The sequence below is a fragment of the Cariama cristata genome, unplaced genomic scaffold (assembly GCF_000690535.1).
Source record: "Cariama cristata isolate BGI_N322 unplaced genomic scaffold, ASM69053v1 scaffold21619, whole genome shotgun sequence".
NCBI lineage: Eukaryota > Metazoa > Chordata > Aves > Cariamiformes > Cariamidae > Cariama > Cariama cristata.
Window position 1 is genome coordinate 45,184 of NW_009636656.1, and position 23,121 is coordinate 68,304.

The 23,121-nt window shown below is 33.4% G+C and overlaps 1 protein-coding gene across 1 annotated transcript in view; it reads left to right on the plus strand.

The window, feature by feature from the left end:
* The window catches only part of HFM1 (HFM1, ATP-dependent DNA helicase homolog (S. cerevisiae)), a 40,166-nt gene extending 18,266 nt beyond the window's left edge, over positions 1–21,900 (plus strand). Inside the window, 21 exon segments of the mRNA XM_009708006.1 lie at positions 574–707; positions 1,633–1,680; positions 4,506–4,586; positions 5,212–5,303; positions 6,151–6,257; positions 6,348–6,395; positions 6,609–6,706; positions 6,787–6,918; positions 9,801–9,886; positions 10,879–10,962; positions 12,017–12,174; positions 12,851–12,954; positions 15,032–15,127; positions 15,539–15,657; positions 16,506–16,594; positions 16,769–16,881; positions 19,995–20,093; positions 20,555–20,615; positions 20,886–20,991; positions 21,392–21,549; positions 21,834–21,900. Of these exon segments, the coding sequence (XP_009706308.1) occupies positions 574–707; positions 1,633–1,680; positions 4,506–4,586; positions 5,212–5,303; positions 6,151–6,257; positions 6,348–6,395; positions 6,609–6,706; positions 6,787–6,918; positions 9,801–9,886; positions 10,879–10,962; positions 12,017–12,174; positions 12,851–12,954; positions 15,032–15,127; positions 15,539–15,657; positions 16,506–16,594; positions 16,769–16,881; positions 19,995–20,093; positions 20,555–20,615; positions 20,886–20,991; positions 21,392–21,549; positions 21,834–21,900 (2,080 nt within the window).
* The last annotated feature ends 1,221 nt before the right edge of the window (positions 21,901–23,121 follow it).

Sequence of the window (23,121 nt, forward strand, 5' to 3'; positions counted from 1 at the left end):
GAACTGAAGAAACTGAAAAAGTACATATTGCAAAGACAAATTGCAAGAATTGAACCCAGATCATGTCTCTGAATTTTCAGATGATAGTCTTGAAAATACCAGACTACAGAATTCATTTGATGTGAATAAAATATCAAGAGAAATATGTAGGAAAGTTAAGACATTAAAGGATAAAAGAGGAAATTTTGCTCATGCAATTTTGTTAAGGTTTAATTTTTCAAATCTGTTCAAAATATCAACACTGTGCTGTAACTTTTAAATATATGTAGCTTTGTTTTCTAAATAATTGAGAAAGTTTACAGTTAACAGGTTTTTTTATTTTTGCTTGCTGGACATTAAGCCATAATAAACAAATTACATTGTTGATTATTTACATATTCTTTAAAGTTTTCTATTGATTTCACCGATTAAAGTGAACAGTTGACAGTAAAAAAACAAACAAAAACCACATGAAATTGTTGTGATTTTGGGGGAAAGGTTTGAGGTTTTGGGGGGGGGTCCCCCAAAAATAGTTTTAACAGTTTTTATACTGCTAATTGGCAACAGTACTTACCTTTTTTTTTTTTTTCCTAGCTTGCACAGGCATCTTGTCGAACACTTAAATGCAGAAATAGTGTTACATACTATCACAGATGTTGCTGTAGCTTTGGAATGGATACGATCAACCTTCTTGTACATTAGAGCCTTAAAAAATCCAACTCATTATGGTTTGTTGTTTGTTTTTTTTTAATTGATCTAAATTATGACACTAGGATGTGTTACATCCATATTATTTTTTTCTTTCATTTTCTTATGGACTATTATTTCATAAGGACTTGAAAACAAGATGTGTAATATGGCCTGTAACATTTTTAGGAACAGTAGTTTCAGTTGTTTTAATACAAGTAATAGGAGTTTCAGCATGGTATAACATTTAAAAACTATGAAGCCATTTACAGCTTCATAATGTGCTGTTTCTTTTGATCTTAATACCCTGGACCATGTATTAATGCAATATCAAGCCATAATGTAGTTTTCAGCACTATGTAATCTGCTCCTAAGAAAAATATTTGTCTAATATTTCATAGTTTTTCTAAAACAAAATTTCAGTAATCTTAATGCTGGTGTCTTCAATTTGTCTTGTCCAGAACAGCCTCTCGGTCCCCAGCCTTGGCCATATCTTTGTTCCTGGCTGCTTGCTCTACACCTGATTATGATGACATTGGGCACTTGCTGGAGACAATTTTTTTTTTTTTTTAAGGATTCATAGATGGGACTGGAACATAGCACATCTAGAACTTGAATGGATATTACCATTTAGGTGGCCTACTGCATTCTAAAATAGGAAAACTCTACACCTGAATTTGCTCACTGACATTTCTGAAACTTTTAGGAATATGATATTTTACGTAGGGGAATATTTGCAGCTTTTACCTTTGCACATCTGTTCTAACAGCCACTTACTTATATTTAGATACTGACACTATATAAGGCTTTTGACTTGTTCCCAGTATAATAAATATTGACAAGTATTTCACTTTGGGGTATTTGCCTGGCTCCCAAAATTCAGCAAATCTGTTTTGATGGGTACTGATATTGAGGAGGAAGCATATCATTGTATTAGCTTAAAAAGCCTTTTGTCTTTTCATGAAGGTTTTTCATCTGGATTGAATAAAATAGGAATTGAAGCAAAATTACAAGGTAAGTGGCTTTTCAGCTTTTTTCAGTAAAATGTTACATTTTAGGGCAGGTTCATCCATGTTTATTATATATCTCCATTAATTTCAATACACCCATTCACAGAACAAATGTAATTTACTGTGTTGTGCTATTGATTCTATTTAATTATTAATACTTTTGAAACACTGCAAGTACATTTTGAGCAGTGGAAAAGTTTTTCTTGTATAGAAGAAAAAAATTAAATGCCTTTACCTACCTCATCTCCATATACATACTCAGAAATATGGAGCAGAACACTTTAATTTTGATTGCTTGTCATTCTTCCTAATTTTCCTTTGATTGATCTCATTTGCTTTCATTAATTTCGGTTACTATACTTTCAAAAGAGCCCTTTTCAGAAATTGTCATCTTCCCTTCATCATAAATTTAGCCTTGAAAACAAAGGATGTAAAAGGTAAACATCTTCACTTTCTTCAGAAACAGTTTAAAATTGGATTATTATAGCATGTTAAGCAGCAATAATAAAGAGCATATGGATACAGAGAACACGTTATTTTTTTATGATGGATATTTTTGCATTGGTCATTCAAAAATGCATAAATAATGTGAAAAAGGAATTTTGGAGAACTCCAGAGTGTGGCAGATCTTGTCCAGTGGTGGACTCAGTGAATTGGAGGATAGGAACAAATCTTAAATTCTGTATTTTTGTGGAGGTAAGTCACAGTACTCGTATAGGTTTGCTATTCAGACGTCTAGACTGGTATGATCTGAGAATTCCACTCTGTGATCATGACATTTTGCATTGGAGATGTACATTCTAGTGTATTGGCTTGTTACCCAAAATTTGGCACTTATGGATTGAATTACTCATTTTGCTTAGGGATGTCAAGGGAAGACTTGCAGTCTTTCTAAGATTTCTGTGCATTGAGCATTCCATGCAATATCACTCATATCTCAGATGTATGGATTCAGGAGATCCTCTTAAGAATTATTTTGCTGTTTTAATTCCAAATTTAGTTTTAAAATTTGCATATGAATAGCAAATGCATAATACAATAGCAAAGAACTAAGAGAATGCAAATATATAATTAAGAAATTGCACTTGGTCATCAAGTGAGCAGTAATGTGAGAATGAGGCATCCAACTTTACAGGTACAATGAAGAAAAAAAAAATTAGCAGCACCAGGTTTTTCCTGTAATACTGTAAAAATTACTGGAAGACTACTTTTAAGGGAGTTTTTTTGCTAAGACTTGAATAGAACCCGATTTTTTTTATTATTTTTTTTTTTATACTGCTTTTCAGTTATTTACAATTCCATCAGAAAACATACAGCTTACTAATTAGTTTGGGAATCAGTGCCTCTCATCTTTAATATGGAAATAGCATACAACTCTTTCTTTATTTAAATGTAAGTTTTCTAGTAGATCCAAAATAAGTATATTAATAAAAGACTTACTAAGATTGTAAATGGAGTTTTGCAAATCTACAAATACAATTTTCTCTCTTCAGTGAAAGTCCTCATGTCAATCATAGTTCTGTATATTTGTATACTAGACCATTTGGAGCTTAAATCTGGAGGGGGGCCTGGTACGTGAACATAGACTGATATATGGCCTGAAATTTGTAGAACCAATACTTGGACTCCATTTAGACATTTTTTTAAATTTTACACAATTGTGTAGAAGAATTTGTGATTGATGTTGGGCTTGGTGGAACTATGCTAAGGCTGTTTATTGTGTAAGGATTTCAAAGACCCACCTCCAGGAATATACTTAGTATATACACTACTGCTTGAAGTCTCCAAATATGAGAGACATTGACTGTGACTTGCAGATAGGAAAAAAAAAGGAGTACTTATCAGTAAGAAAAGTTACCTAGTTTATATGCTCGTTCAGTTGTTTCCTACCTTTTCCTGTCTTTTCAAGCAGGACACTTCTGATTTTGGCATCTAGGTTGAAAGGAATGGAGGAAATGAAGCATGTTACTACCTAAATAAGTCTTTATGGGAGAAGGCATGGTTTGAAATTGCCTCTACAGACAGTGCTAGGGTAGAAGGCTTCACTTAAAATGCCTTTTAGGTGTGGATTATGTTTCCTTGAAGTGCTCTGAATCTAAAACCAAAATCTTTTTAAAGTTCGTAGAGAAACTAGCTCCTTTTCCCTGCACACATGAAATATTTTGTAGTAATGTGTATAGTTAATTATGTTTTCATACATTTCATGTGCAATGGGAATGATTCCTCATTGCTATGGGAACTATCACTTTGAGTGCTTTCCCAACTTTGAAATTCTGAACATTGTATTAATGTAATTTTTGCCTTTTAATTAACCTTGGTTTTGAAAGAGAAAAACAAAACACTTTGTTCATCCTCATGCAGGTATCTGACTAAATAGATTTAGTGAAGTAAATACAAATACACCTGATACAGTATGAAAATTTCTTATGAAGGATTCATAAATACCTGTGAATATCTGAAATTTCAACTGTTTAAGTGTTAAGGCTATAGCGGAAATCTTTTGTATAAATACTGTGGGCTCTCCGGTCTGTGATTCAGAACTGAATGTGGCAGCCTGCATTCTGTGCCTCTAGTTTCTTTTACTTTGCTACTTTTGCTTTACTAAAAAAGAGTTGGGTTGTCCTGTATCAAGTATCTCTGAATGAGCTTTCCCCAGGCAGAAGTTAACCACCAACTTTAGCAGAAACAGGATTATATTCTAAAACCTTTACTTGAGGTCAGTGGAATTGGGTATATATTCATTGCAATTTGATGATGATGTGTCTGGCTTGTACATAGGTAATTTTTCTGCATAAACTGAAAGTACATATATTTTCAAATTGTTGACAGAACTGTGTTTGAAGAACTTAAATGATTTATCATCTTTTGATTTGATCAGGATGGATGAAGCAAATAATTTCAAACCAACAGGTAACACTTTTTTAAAATAAACTAATTTTCAGAAGTGATGTTAAAATAGGAGTGAACTACAAAAGGTCACAACTATTCTTCTGACCCATTAATAGGAGTACACGAATGTAGTAGAGAGTAGAATCTGAGAGACTTTGACTAGAATATATGAGCAAGTTTCTTTAACAAATCATGGAAGTTGATTCTCTTAATGTTGATCCATGAACAGATCTCTTGTTGTTCCTGGAAATTTTGTTGCACATTAGGAGACAATTACAGAACATTATCACAGAATAATTAGATGTGGCACAGTGCAATGAAGGACAGGTTTTATCAATACCTGCTGTTCCCTACAATCCTCTGCTAGAGGTGGTTGGCTTCTCAGCAACCACAGTTCACAGTCTGGTATATTAGTGTGAATTCATCTCCATTGGAGAAAACTGTAACTGGTGTGTTTCTTTCTGCTGCTCTATGATGGGGTCAGTAATACTCATCAGACAGCTAGGGGCAATAACATACTGAGTCAGTGGTGATAAATCTCATAGAACCCTGTAATAAGAAAATGGATTCAATTCTGTGACTTAAAAAAATACGCTAAAAAATTACTTGGCATATATATTTTTTAAGGTATATTCTTCTTTTACAGAGACTGGAAGATTAATGGCGTGGTATTATATTGCATTTGATACAGTGAAACAATTTTTCACAATTAAGGGAACAGAGACTTTAAATGAATTGGTAATTTAACTTTTTAAAGAAAATTTACATATGTTCAATTGATTTTAAACAGAATCAAAGAAGCAGAAGTTTTTATTTCTTTTAAAGAGCTTAGGCTTTGTTTATGTAAAGTATAAAGTTTTAGAGAACACATCCAAATAAATTCCACATGGAGTATTTTTGAGGCTTTGTACTCTCAGATCTTTTGATTTCCAACTCTTCCTCCCCTCAATAACCTTGCTTATGAAGATACAAAGTTGCTGAAGCTGTTTATGTATTAATCACTGTATTGTTTTGTGATTATTTTTTATGGCAAAAACCAACTGCATGGAGAGCAGATTTTACTTTTAAAGGAATGTTATTGTCTTTCTGTTTTAAGTAATTTTCCTCTGTCAGATAACAGTAGCAACAACAACCTGTTAAGTCACAAAAGACATTTTGTTTTCAAGCAAATACTATGGTAGAACAAATTGGCTGTGAAAAAATGGAATGCCTGTTCTCCTATAGCTATCTTTGTTACTAAAGTATGAAGAAAGTAAAGTGAAATACATAACAGATAACAAAACCTATTTATACTTGTCTTTTATGTCATAAAGTGTTAGCAGTGTGATTGATTTTTGGATAATTTCAAGTGGAATAGTAATCTAAAAACTGAAAGAAAAATCTTCCCCTTTTGTTATACGATAGCCTTTATAGGAAGATGAAATGAAGTTGGTCAGTATTAGAAGGAACTGATTGACCATCTTTTCATGGTCATAGTGTTGACAAAATAAATTTTTTTAAAAAGCATTTTATTAAAAAAAGTTGGAAGAAGTGGTAGAAAAAATGGCAAAGAAAAACAATTAATAAAAAAGTTAAATTGTTACAGATTACAATGATATCCAACTGCACAGAATTTCTCGATGTCAAGTTAAGAACAAATGAAAAGAAAATACTGAACACTTTGAATAAAGACAAGGACAAAATAACTATCAGGTATAAAAAATAAATACGTTGAAAAAGGAAAGTATCTTTTTAACAATAAATAAAATGAACAGCAGAAAATATGTATATTTTCATGCATAGGTTTCCAATGGAGGGGAAGATAAAAACAAGAGAAATGAAAATAAACTGGTAAATATTATATTGTGTTATTACTTATAATTGAAAAGCTGTCATTTTATGGCTGTTGAAATCCCTGCTAAAATTTGTATAGTTTTATAGAGGACCAGATCTTGAATTTCATTGTTTCTATTCTGAATTTTCTTTTGTTTTCCAGTAGAAACTTTTATGTTATACTTTGCTTACAGTATGGCTTATAGACCAAAAATTTTTTTTTTTTTCCAGTCTTATTCAGGCTCAGCTAGGATGCATTCCTATTCAAGACTTTACTTTGACACAAGATACTGGCAGAATATTTAGAAATGGCTTAAGAGTTACTAGATGTATGGTAAAATTTAATCTTTTGGTACATATAATAAGCTGCATTTTATTTGATTAATACAAGTCAATCTTATTTTTACAGGGTTATCAGACTTTCTTGCATCATCTAAGAACAACTTTTCTGCTTTATTAAACTCTTTGATTTTAGCAAAGTGTTTCAGGTGCAAACTTTGGGAAAATTCACTTCATGTGTCTAAACAACTGGAAAAAATTGGTAGGTACTAGTCAGAAATTACAAAGCTGTAATCTGATAGAGAATCAAAATTTATAATTAGCCTGCTAATTTCTGAGGTGTCTGCTTACATAATTAAATGAGTCTCCTAATTACTCATTTGCCACAGTTGAGTACCACAGTTATCAGAATAGTCTGTTATGATAAAAGTAATCTATTGAGTAGTTTTCTACAGGCTTTCAAAGTATTTCAGAGTTGTTCTTTTTTTCTTAGTGTTCATCTCAGTATCTTGGGCATATTCCACATTTGTGTGATTGCATATCTGACTACGCTATGCCTTCATTTCCAAACAGCTGTCACTGTTGGTCCTGTTACTCATATGCATGAAAGCCCTTTAATTTGCATTGATATGGATAGGAATCGTGAAATAAATTTGCTTTGCATGAGGTTCTTATACACATGAGGATCACAAGTTTCTAGTAATCTTCCTATCACTGTATCCTGTTACTGGCTGAACTTCTGGCTGGAAGTACAGACTTGTCACAATTATTTTTAAAAGAGTTCAGAAATACAGAGTCCTCTATTACAAAAATGTAGTTATACTTGTTTGAGGTAATAGTATAGCTTCCTGCTTTGATGTCTGGTCTTGCCATACCTTCATGCTTTCAGAATTCACTGCAGTGTTCTCTGTAATTATTCTTTAAAGACACATCTGCTCTATACAGAACTGTATTGTACAGAGATCTGCAAATTAGAGAATAGCGAAGCCAGAAGATCCATATGGTACAGTATGTTACAGCCTTGGTAGCACAGGTGCAGAAGCTGTATTGCTTCATTCCTGTGAATTCAAAGTAAGGGACAGGGCTTGTTAGCTTGTGTGCAGCACAATACAGTGTGGTGGGAACCCATTTCCACTACTTCTGGATCTGTGCTGATATGCACACAGTCATCTGAGGAGTCTGCCTCATGTTCAACATTTCTAGGGGATTAGGATGAGTGGAATAAACGTGGCACTTGCAGTGTAGACAAATCCTTTCCTGTACACTATATTCAATAGAATAAAGCCAGTTTTAGTTTTTTAATAGTAGATGTGCTATATATACACACATCTCTGTCCTGTTTTCCTTTTTTTTTTTTTTTGGTATTTTTTTCCTATACTGTCATTGCTCTTGCAGTATATGTTACAAAGAATAGCTAACTTTCGAAGTTCCATTTGTTCTGCTCACAGGCTGCTTTTGAACTGTCTGCTGACAGTTCACTCTCTTTTCCTGAATCAAATACTGAATTGATGCCTCTATTATGATGTCTGATTCTTGACCTCTGTCATGCTATGGCTGCTGAGCCTATTCTATGGCTTTGTGAAGTTAAGTGAATTGTTTGAGCTCACAGAAATTTACTGATACCATGTAACATATTCAGAAATCCCTAATTTTTAAACTCTTATCTCGGTATGTTATTTTTTTAATCTTAAAAAAGCCTTAGTAATCAGTATTTCCTTTATAAGAGTGACTGTTCTTTAATTGACATTTGGCCTTACCGAGATCCAGGATTCAGTTGAATTCTTACTGCATTTCTACAACTATCTCAATTTGTTTCTCTTATCCAATAATGATGCTCCCTCTTGATGCCGTATGATATGCTCGATTTCTGTTTGCTTGTTCTGACAGACAGAATAATGATCAGTTGCTGTACAGGATTTTATCACCTTTACTACTTGTTCAGTTTGATTTCCACCTCCATTTTTTTTCTTGCTCAGAAATAGATAAAGAGGACAGGTCTTGGTTATATCGCATATCTTCTTCGCTGTTGGAAACTCTTCTGCCGTTTTAGGAATTAGGACAAAAGAACTAGTCTTCAGCTTCACTTATAAAGAAACAAGTCAACAGCTCTAACTGAGGTAGCCGCAGAAGTAATACATGAGAGTATTCAGTCTTCAGGCTGTTTGCAGAACTTCTGCAAAGGAGAGGGGAGATGGTAGAGGATGCTTTCCCTAAGTCAGACCCAAAAGATGTTCAAATATACACAAAAGGACAAAAGGTCTTCTGTTTCTCTAAATCATTAAATTCTTGAGTTGAAATGAGTATTTTCTTATAAAATTGCTGTAATGTCTTCCAAGAAGCAACCTAAGAGTCTCTTAAGATGTTTCCCACTTAATTTTCAGATCTCTTTTATGATTTCTACAGAATTACGTATCAAGAATCCACATAGTCATTCTACTATCTTTTATCTAAAATTATTGCAGTTAATGTAGTAGGCTGTATTCCAGGTAAGGAAAATGCCTTTTCATATGCTGTGATGACTCTAAATCTCACTGGAAGTTTGAAAGAACTAGGAATCACAAAGAGGAATAAGATTGTATGTGGAATTCTCTGCCAGTCTGCTTCTGTGGCAGATATGCCATGGGATTTTTTTACTAAATCCTGAAAGACTCCTACAAGATTATAATAATTTTTTTTTGAGTGAATTTCATTATTAGCTTGCTCAAAACCATTGAGATCCTTATGACTTTAACACAGTTAAATAATTCCTTGGATAGGGAAAAAATTTCTGAGACAAAGAATGCTGTGTGATGTGCTTTTTTTCATCATGTATATTCTGAACATGTTTCTTGACTCTTGTAGAAAGTGATCTAACATCTGTTTTATTCTGGAAAATGTAACTAAAAATTGTCACTATTGAAATATCAAATGTTTTCATGTTTGATTTTTATTGCATTTCTTTTTCTATTTACTAATGGATAAGTGAAATTAAATAATACTAAAATATTTAATCAACTGAAAAGAAATTTAGTGATTTGCTGGGCAAAAAGCTAGGACAAACATACTATAAAATTATTTCTGTTTTGGTTTTATCTGCTATAATGCAGTTGTTGAGAATAATTTGAGGTTAGTGATTGTCATTTAACAGCATAAAACTTTTCACAGGTGTATCACTGTCAAACGCTATGGTAAATGCTGGGCTGACATCATTTAAAAAAATAGAAGACACAAATGCAAGGGAACTTGAATTGGTAATTTATTATTTTGTACACAGATAAATATGATAAGGAAAATATTGAGTAGTAATACTGTTACCAGTAGAAGCAGTATGGTTCACATGTATCTGCTCTATAATTGTCAGCAAAATCGAGTGTTTTAAGTGGTTTATTTATTTATACTAGTGAAATGAAAAAAAAATACTTGGCTACTGCTATTTTTCCTTGAAAACGTGTATGATGTTTTGTTCTAGCAAATTTAATGTGGATGATGTCACTGATTTGGCTGGTTTTGGAAAACAGTTGTTTAAATAGGCAAAATTTCATTATTAACGTGGTTTGAAACAAAGGACAATATGCCTTTCTCTTTTAGGAGTATCAGAAAAAATATAAGGGAATATATATTTACAGTTTCTCTTAATGTATGTTAATGATGAGAATCCTGAATTTCCATTATTGCTAGTTTTAATTTAAGGTAGTCATAGAATAGAATTCTTCTGAATAATCTATAAAACACATCTTATTTTAGGGAAGTTAGATTTTACCCCCAGACAAGTTCTTTGGCTCTTGGCTTCTTTTCTGAGGAAACTTTTTTCCCAGTGTTCTGGAAGATACAACAGGTTTCTAAAGGAAATAGATCTTACTTGGGTTTTTCTGTTTTGGCTTTTGGAATTTAATTTCTCTTTTCTGCCCCCTGTTGCAGTTTTCCTGTCATTTGGGTTTTTTGATTAAAGCTAGGGCGACATAGAAGAGTCATCTCATGTAAAACCTGAGTAGTCAGGTTTTGAGGTCATTGGCTAGTTCATTGGCTGTTTACCTGAACAGAAGTCGTAACAACATGAAAAAGTATTGGAATTTTCTTTTGGTTGTGTTGCTCTTCTGGGCATCACTGACAGTAGAGAACCAGGAGTGATAAGGGCTTTTGTTGATGGCATAATTACTCTGGTGATTTTGATTCCTTGGATTTACATTTCTGTTGGCATCTCTGGTCAGCTGAATTTATCAGAAATGAAATTAAATCTTTGCAGATTTTAAACAGACATCCTCCTTTTGGAAACCAGATAAAAGAATCTGTTTTGCACCTTCCAAAATATGAACTTGACATTGAACAGGTAAATGCTTCTCTATTTATTTTATGGTTTTATGCTGGTATTACTAAATGAAAGAGCAAATTCTGACTTAAAGAAATTTTGAGCCTTTGCTGATAGAAGATTACACAATATTTTAGCATGTATAATCAAACTCTTAAACATCAAAGGAGAGTCTTGGAATACAGATTTCTTATAATACATTGCCCCCACACACACACACACACACCTTGTTAATAGCATTTTATGGTACAGATGCAAACCAGTATATTCCACATTCTAGCATTATATGTGAGTCTGAGAGGTCTCTTCTATCTTGAATATAAACAAACCCTAGAGACAGAAAAACATCCATATAAACTTAGTGAAGAATCATTAACTCATGTTTATTTTCTACGTCATACTTAGGAATATAGAGAAACAGTAAATGATTACATTACCCTAGCTGGTACCCTTTCAAAAGAAGGGTGCAATTCCATGTGCAATCAAGAGCTTTGAAGTTCTGATATGCATTTTGTGTTCAAACAGGTCACATAGCCACTCTACCTTTCTGGAATGCAAAATTTGAAAAATAGCCTTAAAGTGTTTTGTGAAGTTGGTACAAATGAAGACACCTTTGAAGTTAAAAACTCAATAAATGTGTGAAATGCTATTGTTATAACAATCAGTTCTATTTTGGATTTTAATATGATGTAATACCACATGAGTATCTCTAAAGTTATTCTCAGAAGAAAGATTTAACAATCATAAATAACTTATAGAGGAATGCTGGGATACGAAAATATACCTAGCTTTCTTCTTGCATCTTTCCCTTTGCATTGAACAGAGGAGAATTTTTCAAGGGCTTAACGTAGACTATCTTTTATTCTCAATACTTAGTCAAATTTGGAATATTCAGCTATGGGCAAGTTAGTATAATAATGTCTCAGAACAACAAAGAAAAATTGTACCACAAATTGAAATGGCTTGAATTGAGCTTTTTTTGCTTGTATCAACAGTTAAAAATATATGGAAAGGCATATATTTTACTTTGCATGTTTTAGCAGTTATGTCTTCTTCTATATAATTTTTTTCCTAGCTTCCAAAATATAGTGATACATTGGCTGAAATCTTAGTAACCATCAAATTAACAAACTATGAGCAGCTACAGACAAAGAGGACAGCGACAGACTTTCACTATGTTACATTGGTCATAGGAGATGCTGACAACCAAGTCATTTTTAATCAGAAGATTATGTATGTATGATCAGGTTCTTCTGCATCACATCTTTTAAGGGTGTTGGCTTTTAATCCTTCCTGTGACTTGCAGTTTTTGCAATACTTTCTACAGCACTTTCTACTCACTGTTGCAATTTAAAATACTGCACAAGATTCAAAAACCCCAAAAACATGCCAATGTGCTTGTCAGTACAGACAGTATGTGTAAACATCTGTACAACACTGATGTCATATTATGGAAGTCATAATAATTTCCACATAAATATAAAACAAGTAAAATACTTATTAAAAAGATACATTCTCAAGTTGTTACTTTTATTAGCTATATTTCTGTAATTATATCATATTCTCAAAATTATTTTTCTCTCAGAGATGGAATTAAATTCTCCAGTTGGCTAAGATATGCTTGGAGCAAATGGGAAAAGAGAAAAAAAATCTTTTCCTACTGCATGAACTTCACATGAGTTCTGGCCAAAGTCTGGCACTTTTGGCAGAACTGAAAATGATCTGCAGGATCCTGGCTCTCTTATGCCCATAAATCATATATTATTGGAAGGTTATTCTTAGGCCACTTATCAAGCAAAATCCAAGAACTGAGACCAAATAAAGGCTCTTTCACTTGGTTACAGGTGCCATAGTATACAGTCTGGTCTTCTTTGTCCATGTCTAACAAAACTCTACCGATACATTACAGGGATTCTGTGCTGCTGAAAACTGGAGATTGGAAAAAGAAAATTGAAGTGAAAAGAGCTCTTAAATCAGAGGACATTAGTATAAATTTAATTAGTTCTGATTATGGTAGGTCGATTGGTATGCTTGTAATTTAAAAACAACTGTATAAGAATTTGGAATAAATTATTAAAACACTTTATATCAAGCCAAAAATATAATAAAAGGAACTGATCTGGAAACAAAATTCTATTACATGTTTTTAACTGAGTTGAGTATTACCTAACAGTCCTAATTACATATCTGTTTGTTTCATTTACCAACATATTAATGAACTGGGAAACATCAAAACTGTTACTAGGAGATAGTATTTTGCTCTGTTGATACAGATTAGGATTCTCTTTTGCCCTTCGCCTTCAAGTTGAATTAACTTTCAGTAGGGATAACCTATCAGCTTGATAGCTTGTTTATGCTGGGAAGAGCTGTCTCTGTGAATGGTTAGGTTTTGCATTGCAATAAAAAAAGTATTAGATATGGATTTATGTCCACTTCAGTAGCAAGAAATTTCTACAGTGGAAAATCTTGTGCCTTAACGTGTGTAGATTTAAACATTGGTCCCCTCAGTGTCAATTTCCATAGAACTAGAACTATAGCAGCAGAGGAAGAGAGACAGTGATGACCTTGAAACACAGAACTTTGAAATACAATTTAAAAACAGACTGACTGTACTAAATTCTGTCATCATGCCCTACCTGTAAAGAAGATTGCTGTGTGCTAGATTAGCTGAAGTATATTTAGTGCTTCCATATTAAACATTGAATATTGAGACTATTACAATAATCAAGCCTGAAATAATCTGTAATCCTATGGCTAAGCCTGTGGCTCAGGAAAAAGAAGGGTTTTCTAACCAAACAGAGATGAAGAAAAAATTGTCTTTTTGTTACTACTTGGCTATTTACACGTTGTACTGAGTTCAGTAAAACTCAACACAACAGTTAATTTCTCTGAAATTGGTAACAGTGAAGTTAGACTAAAAGCAGGTCTTTGTAGTCTCTACTTATTTTAAAGTGTGCTTCTGTTTCAGACTTGAAGGAAATCTCTCATTTTTTAAGTCTGTCTTTTTCCAGCAATATTTGCCTAATAAAAGACAAAAATACTCTTTTACAAATGGTGTCTCTCATAGTCTCATATGAATCTTTGTTTAATTAGAACTAGAACCTTTATTAGCATTCAACTTCAAAAGTACTATCAACATACTCATTTTACGCCTTTGCCAATACAGAGCTGCTGGTACTCCTGTAACACAGACTGTAGTACAATTTTAAAGTTAAAATTGTATCAGCAGGGCAAAGCCACAGATAAATGTAGTTTTATAACAATACAGAAAAATTCTGTTAAAGGGACTAATTTTGTTACTCATGTAGTAACCACGTCTTTAATTCTAAAAATGTTTGGGTTTTTAATCTCGATCATAATCCATTCATGTAATAGTGTGCTTTTAATTGTACATCATCTTAACAAATTTCCATGGTCTTTTGATAACATTTATACTTTCTTACTGAAGGAAATTGGTAGTTTAGAAACAGTTTATAGCAATTTTAAATATTTTTGTCTTTTTTTTCAAAGTCGGTCTTGATATACAGCAAGCATATACAGCCTTTTACTTAACACCGAAAACAGTGGGAAGTAAAGTGGTTACAAATCAAAACCTGAAAGCTGCATCTTCATTTGATATGTATTATGGCTCACCACAAACTCTGCCAGCAGGAAAAGTAGATACAGGTAAACGGTCAGGTGATAACATCTGGCTAATACCAAAGTCAACAGAAAACTGAATTTTGCTTTCAGGAGAGAGCTAGATCTTTATTTATCCATACTGTTTCTTTCTCAAGTATAATAAAAATAAGTGCTGCTGCTTTTGCTTGTCAAGTACTACAGTGCAATTCTTTGATGAATTTGAAAGTAAGAAAAATCATGAGTGTTTGGTATCTAATATTACTGTTTGAATTTGGGAATGTGGTAGTACCTCTGTTTTTCAATAGCACTGATTAATTTCCAATTACATTGTTTGAGCAGCCCAAAGTTTTATTGAAGGCAACAAAATTCTAGTGACCCAGATTACTTCTAGCCCATCTTTTACTGCATGAAGTACTCTCTTAACAATACATATGAAATAAACGAGTATTTCTGTATTATATTTATCTAGGAGGCAGAACTAAACAAGAGATGACTTACAAGAAATATGGAAACAGAGAATGCAACCATCGTTGTAAAAATAAAGATGTGTGTGGACATGACTGCTGTGAGTTTAATTAAATCTATTTCTGTTACTTTTAGACAAATATAATTTAGAATAGCATCATTTATACCAATAGCTACATTAACAGAAGCAATGTAAGGAAGATAGTCAGGCCTGAGTTGTTGCTATGAATCAGTCATAAAAGCAGTAATAAAAAGCTTTGTCAATAACACTTGTACAGATACTACAATGATTAATAATATATTTTGGAATATCTAGCATATGATTTAACAGCAATGTCAAGCTTGTTACACTTCTTATAAATATTGGTGTTAAACCTTTTAATTAGTGTTAAATATTTTAGGATCTTTTAATAGAAGATACTAAGCTTAGGGGCAGTTCCCATTCATCTGGAAAGAATTAGGATTTATCGCTTCTAAACTAATCTGAAGATTATTTATTTCCTTTTCTCAGGTAAAACTGGAGTACCTCCAAAGTCTGAGATGAATGGAGATTCAAAGTTTTCTTTGTACCTAGCTGATTTAAGGAGCAGGAACTCTATTTCATCTGTACCCCCAGTAAAACGGTTAAAGGTTCATTTGAATAGTCAGACATTGAATAGATTTATTTTAATCTGTTACATATTTTTATATATTGGTTGCAGAGAGAATTTTATAACTAAATATGAACATTCAAGTTTGTCTTTTCTGTGTGGAATGAAAAAAGCAAATAAGTACAAAGGTGCCAAAGGTCCAGGAATCTTTGAGAGGTTCTGCTGCTGTTTGGAATACTTCCAATGTTCCACTCCTGTGCATATACTCTTTGTTTTTACTTTTATGGCATTTGATAGATTGTGGTGGGTGAGGTACAGAGGCATCATTGGAAGGTACTGTACTGTGACTTGGATTTGGCAAAATATGACCTGAATGAAAAAAAATAGTGGTATTTATCAGAGTAAGGCTACTAAGAGATCTTTTTGCATTGACAGGTAGATCCACTTGTTTATAAGAAAACCAACCATGTTAGTTTTAAACCTCTGAAAGATTTCATGGCTTATACTTTATCCCTTTGAATGTAGTAGTAAACTGATTCTTTCTGTAGCAAGAATGGCATTTAAGATATTGGAGTGTTTTATTTCTTCCTCACTGTTTTGTTTGCTTGTTTGCAATACAGAATGATTTAGCCTATAGCTAATACAGATGAGAGTTAGTGATAACCAGTCTAACTGTGCCAGGGTACTTGGATAACTCCACTAGAAGCATGTAATTCAAACCTTTTTAACTGATTATGTTAGATAAGAACTCATCAGAAAGATTTTATATATGATCTTCAAAAACTATGCTAACTTGATACAGTATTAATTATGTCATAAAGATTATTAAAAAACAATGGTTATCAGTATGTTTATATCTTACCAGTTACAATAATCTGCTTTCTTCAGATGCAGATGTTAAATCAAGCTCAAAATGTGGATCTCAAACAATTTGTTTTTACACCTAAACCTTTGCTGCCAGCATTGCCAAGGTACTGGTTAATATAAGTAACAAAGAAGTAGTCTGTCTTATTTTAGATAGTATGTTAAGTTGTAACAACTAAAAATTGTTTTCTGAATAAAATTATTTTGCAACTTTCTGCAACTGTTTTACTGACATGTCGCCATTTTTTGGTTTTGTTTTGTTTTTGTTTTTTTTTTTATGAGTCTAGCAATAAACGGTCATCTTCACCACCTTCATCACCTTCAGTGGACCAGGTAGCTAATGTTAATAGCTTAGGAGTATCTCAGAAACAACTGCAATCCTGGGATTATGGAAAGAGTAGTAAGTTATTGCTAATGTTTGAAATTATGATTTTCACTGTTTTGATTTGAATATACTTGTAAAAAACTTGCTGAAATCAATACAGCAACCAGTATAGCATTATAGAACACTGAATGTATAGGGAAATATAGTGGCTTTAATTGGCTTTTTTTCTGGTATCGGTAAGAATTTCTACTGTAGATCTAAGCATCTAAATGTACCTTTAAATAAAATAGTAATGACTAAATCAAATATACGAGGATCCAAATCTATAAATACTTACTGAAAGGTATGACCATAATGTATTTCCACTAAAGCCACTTCTAATACAAGACGTATTTTACCCCTGTATCTATATATTTTCTTCTATTCCCTTTCTGCTGGAAGAAGTTAGTGAAACATGAGCTTTTTTTTGGTAGTTGACAAAATGTGATCATTCAGTAACTGAGTTCATAACTAGTGAAACATCTCTAGTAAAACATCTCTATCTGGAAAAAAATTTCCTCTTTCTGTTTCTCTTCCACTGGAAAGGCCACAAATGTTTTTACATTTGCTGTTAACTGATCAGTCTTCATTATCAGTGTATAACCATGATGTTCTTCTCACTGCATGCCTTTTGCCATTGTATTTGGTGACAGTAGATTGATGTGAATCAGGTTTTGATTAATTTGGCTAATAACTAGCATCTCCAATGTTTAGGTCATACTCAGACATATAAGAAACACTGTGCTGAAATGAATTGAAACATTTTTTAGCTCATACTGCCTGAAGTGTTGGCAGCTGTACTGCATAATTTTAACCTCTTTGTCAGCGACATGGACAGTGGGACGAGTGCACCCTCAGCAATTTTGCCGATGACACCAAGCTGTGTGGTGCAGTCGATATGCAGGAGGGAAGGGATGCCATCCAGAGGGGCCTTGACAGGCTTGAGCGATGCACCTGTGTGAACTTCATGAAGTTCAGCAAGGCCAAGTGCAAGATCCTGCACATGGGTCGGGGCAATCCCAAAGTACAAATACAGGCTGGGTGGAGAATGGATCAAGTGCAGCCCTGAGGAGAAGGACTTGGGGGTGTTGGTCAGTGAGAAGCTCAGTGTAACCCAGCAATGTGCTCTTGCAGTCCAGAAAGCCAACCATATCCTGGGCTGCATCACAAGAAGCGTGACCAGCAGGTCAAGGGAGGGGATTCTCCCTCTCTCTACTCCACTCTTGTGAGACCCCACCTGCAGTACTGCCTTCAGCTGTGGGGCTCCTCTGCGGGAGCAAGTCCATAGGAGTCCACAAAGATGATGAGAGGGCTGGAGCACCTCTGCTGTGAAGACAGGCTGAGAGAGTTGGGGTTGGTCAGCCTGGAGAGGAGAAGGCTCCGGAGAGACCTTAGAGCAGCCTTCCAGTACCTAAAGGGGGGCTTATAAGAAAGTTGAGGAGGGACGTTTTACAAGGGCATGTACTGACAGGACAAGGAGTAACGGCTTTAAACTGGAAGAGGGAAGATTTAGATTAGATATTAGGAAGAAATTCTTCACAGTGAGGGTGGTGAGGCACTGGAAGAGGTTGCCCAGAGCAGCTGTGGATGCCCCATCCCTGGAAGTGTTCAAGGCCAGGTTGGACGGGGCTTTGAGCAACTTGGTCTAGTGGAAGGTGTCCCTGCCCATGGTAGGGGTCTTGGAACTAGGTGATCTTTAAGGTCACTTCCAACCAAATTATTCTATGATTCTATAATTTCATTTTTACTTAATGTTTTGATGATGGGATTGTAATCCTATTCCTTTAAATTAATACTTTGTATTTTCCTGACATACTAATTTACCTGCTATAGTTGTTACCTAGTCTTAATATGGAAGACTGTTGCATAGCCATATCATCAGTTGCTGGGGGAGGCAGGCTGTTTTAAAAGAATAAAGTCATGGGACAACAGAGGGATATTCCAGTATAACTATAATCTATGCTCAAGAAGATCTTGAGGTAAATCATACAGGATCAAGGGGATGTAGCAGGTATTACTGACTAAAAAATATTTCCATTGATTAGTAGCAGAAAAGGTAACCTTGGCCATATTGATAGGGCTGGATGCATTTTAAAAAATGCACCAAAAATAGTTTTAATGAAGTAAGGCATCAGTTCATACGATTTTTATAGGGTTAACTGCATCTGTAATACAGTATCTTTCCATTCCGTAAAAAAAAAAAAAAAAATAAAGTAGGTAATTAAGAATATACTGTGAAATTGTAGTAACCTAAACCTATAATTTATTTAAAGTCTGTGTGTCTGCAATAAATAATGTGCCATGCTGACTGTGCACATCCAAAATTACAATAGCAGTGCCTTCCTGGTGTTGCCAGTGTCTGTGCAACAGGATTTTTTTCTTTAGGCCTGTCCTGCTACCTCTCTGTTGAAAGGGAGACCTGGATCAGGGTTTCAGGGTTTCTTACTCATATTAGGGCCATGACAACAGAATGAAGATTCCAGCACTGTCTGATATTGGAGGGTATTATGGCAGAAGAGAGATGAAAAAATTAGCAGAGAGAATTGGATTGGTGATTAAAAGAGAGAGCACAACAAATTAAAGGAAAAGAGAGTAAGAGGGGAAACAGGAAAGTCATCTTTGCACTAGAAAAAAAGTATTTTAAAACATTAACTATCACATTTTAATTAAGAATTTTAACAACAATGCTTGAAAATGTGTTTGTCTCAGCTAGTTCTTAGGCATTAGATGTATGGGAGGAAGACAGCATCCAGAGTGTTCTGGAAAACTGTGGAGAGAAGAAAGGACTGAATTAAAAGTATTAAATTTGGAATCAAACCATGCTTCTGACAAATGGAAAGAATGAAATTGCAGTGATTTTTATAAGACCTGATTTTCTAGAATCTACAGTGAGGATAACTTTTCTCAAAATAACACTGAGGAAAAAGTGCATATGTGACAATCTTCCTTTCAATAGATTGAACAACTGGTTGTAAAACATAGAACAGTCTTTGTTGTACTTGTCCATTACAAATGTATTGCAGCTTTCTCTTTGAAACATTCAGTGTTTGTGAGTGAGAACAGCCAAGAGACTGTGGCATAAAAAACATGTTAAAAATCTTTAAAGCATAACTTGACTGATACAGATAAAAGCCGATCTTGGTTTTTAGATGCTTTGGATGTGGATTTTGAACTGAGAGATGATGTTTGGGATTATATTGATGATGAGAATTTAGTATTCGCTAGCAGCTTTGCCAGTAGAGAATTAGGTAAGGTTATTTTAACAAAATTCTTTGTTTTCAATGTCCAAAGTATTTAACAGGCTATTATTTGAGAATAATTTATTATAGTATACAATTAATAGAACTACTTGAAATTTTTTGGTTAATTGACTTCACCGCCAGGTTTATTACTCTACCTTGAATGTCACCTATGTTGAGATAAATGTAATACAGAAGGGAAAGTTGAGAAAGTCATAACTAAAATTTTTTTGGACAGCCTGCAACTGCATATTTGTTATTTTATCTGACTGCTTATCTCTGCTTATCTTTACATTAGCCCAAAACCCACAGAAGAAATATTTCAAGTGTGAAGACATTTGAATAATTTTCAAACTATTATTTATCATATTATGTAAAATATTTACAAGGGGTTTTGGCTGTTTTGTGACTCAGTTTTTAAAACTTCCATTCTTATATGGAACATGGAAATATCTGCCTTCAAATTGCAGATGATTGTGAACCACTTTGCCAGTATACAAGAAGCAAAGCCACAAATGACATTTCAAAAGAGTAAGCATTATATAATTTATTACAATTTTATTCAATTAAAAATATTGTCTGTACTTCATATGTGTCTATAATTAAATGCATAGAAGGTTGTTCATTCATAAAAGTGAGTGAAATTTCAACTTTTAAAAGGCATGAATTGTTGAATTATTTGATTTTTTTTTTCTAAATTATTTAAGTCCAGAGGGAAATAAATAGAAAATCCTGAACTGAAAAGTAAATAATTTTGCACTTCTGTAAAAATACTTAAATTATTCAACTTGATATTTTCAGTTCATGCACATTACAAGATGAGACCAATATTCAGAACTCGGTTGTTTCTGTGGTTAATAGCACATCAAAAGTGAATTTATCTGTACAGAGTGAAAATATAAATATGGTGAGTAAAAATATTGTGATAACAGAATTTCCTACAATTAGAGTATTTCATACGTAGATATATTTACCATATCTGACTTATGAATCAGTTTGGACATACTCAATTCTGAACCTTTCCGTGTTGTCCAAACACGCATGCATCCTGTGTTCAGTGTGATATTCATGATACAAAGAACTAGGACTTGAATTTACTTTATATAGCATGACTGCAAAACTATTTACTCAATTTGATTGTGATTCTGCAAATCTTCCAGTATGTAATTATATTTATCATGTGCTTGGTCCCTGTCAAATACCATAATATCAATATAAATATCTGTACTATATACTACAGTAATCTGGCAGTTTCTCTTTTGATTAGTTATTTTAACCATATACACTTTTTAACATTTATATTGCAGTTCAGTTTACAAGGAAAAAAGCATTCAAACCCTTCACAAGAGCTGAAAAACGTACAGTGTTCTTCAATCTCAAAAATAATCTCAGACTCTTCTAAATTCACTAGGAAAGAGGATTTTTTTATTTTCGCAAAAGAACAGGAAAAAGAAGTGGATCCTAGGTAATAAAAAGTTGCGTATGTTTTTCTGCTGCCTCAGTGTTCCAGTGCTTAGTTGTCCATCGAACACAGACCTTTAAGCGATGTGTTAATTTATAAAGTTCATTTTTAAAAGATGAATTTTCACAATAATAGCAGCAATTAACTTCTCTTAGAAAGGAAAATACTTTAAAATTCTTTTGCTTGTCTTGTATAGTGTTTGTATACTTTGTATAGTGTTCCTGATTTCATAGGTTTTTGATGTACTATATCTAATTTAATTTTTTTGTTTGCTTAATCTTCATTAGATATCTTCTTGATGATGAAATCAATGATGTCAAACCCTTCCTTGGAATATTTGATGGCATTTTGTAAAACATATAAACAAAATACATTGTAAGTGCTGGGGAAAAAAAGTTGCCGTCATTTTTACAGAGTGAAGCCTTCAAATCCAGTTAAGAGAATTCTATTTCTGTTGTATACCTATTTACCAATAGCTAGATTGCTGCACAGAGTAGATAATAACAAAATTCATGCCTAATTTATGGAATTCTAGGTATATTTTCTTATTTGGAAAAGTACCTAAATATTTGTTTGTTGACCTTGCTGTTTTCAGGATTACAAAGAAAAATATTGGAATGTGTCAAAGAATAGTAGTTCTCAAACTAAGGGTGCTTTTATAGATAAAGTAAAAATCACATAAGGGAAAGTAAGCTGTTTATTACATGCCCTGCTCACAAGTACTCTTTAAACGATTGAAAGACTCTCTCCTCAGAAATTTCTTAATGCTTTTTGGTTTTGTCTTTCAGTTTCTCTAATGCTGAATTTTTCATAGCACTGATTCAGTAAAATAATTAGATTTACAAGTAAAAGTAATAGAATGGTGAGTTATTCTAGACTATATTTCTTTTGACAGTGCTATCAACTTGTTAATAAAAAAGTGTAGCTTCCTTCAAGCAAATGTGTTTCCAGACTCTCAACAAACCAGTTGTAAAATATCTATAAACAATATTCTAAAGTTGTGTTTTGTTGTTCACTTTGACACCCAAGGTCATAAAATGGACGTTTATGTGTCCTAGTACAGATTTAGGCAGCCAAACACTGGATTTGGATATCTTCTTGTAGCTGTAGTGTTTGAACAGTAGATCTTGCAATTCAACCGTTGGAAAAATACGTGACGTTGCCTAAAATCACTGTTAATTATTCAAAGTGTGTGGAATTAAAATGTTAAAATCAGACATGGAACCTTAGCTGTCTGTTCTTGCAACATTGTTTATGGTGCAACCAAATGCAACCATGTTTTGCTGCACTACCGACTTTTATTTTTCTCAGCTAATAACATTTTACTTGACTCCAGTGTTTCCCTGTGCTTTTGACTTATTTTCTGGTATAGCTGTCTCTCCATATGAAAGAATGGCATAGCACAAGGCAGGGTTAACATTCACCACTCGATATCTTTTCGACTGTGCAAATTCCAGCAGGTCCAAGCTTATAACTTGCTTTGCTGTACCTCGAATATTTCATTGCATCTGGAAGTTGATAGTATGACAGATCTCTTTTTGTCTCAATTTTTTTTTAAATTAAACTTCCAAACTG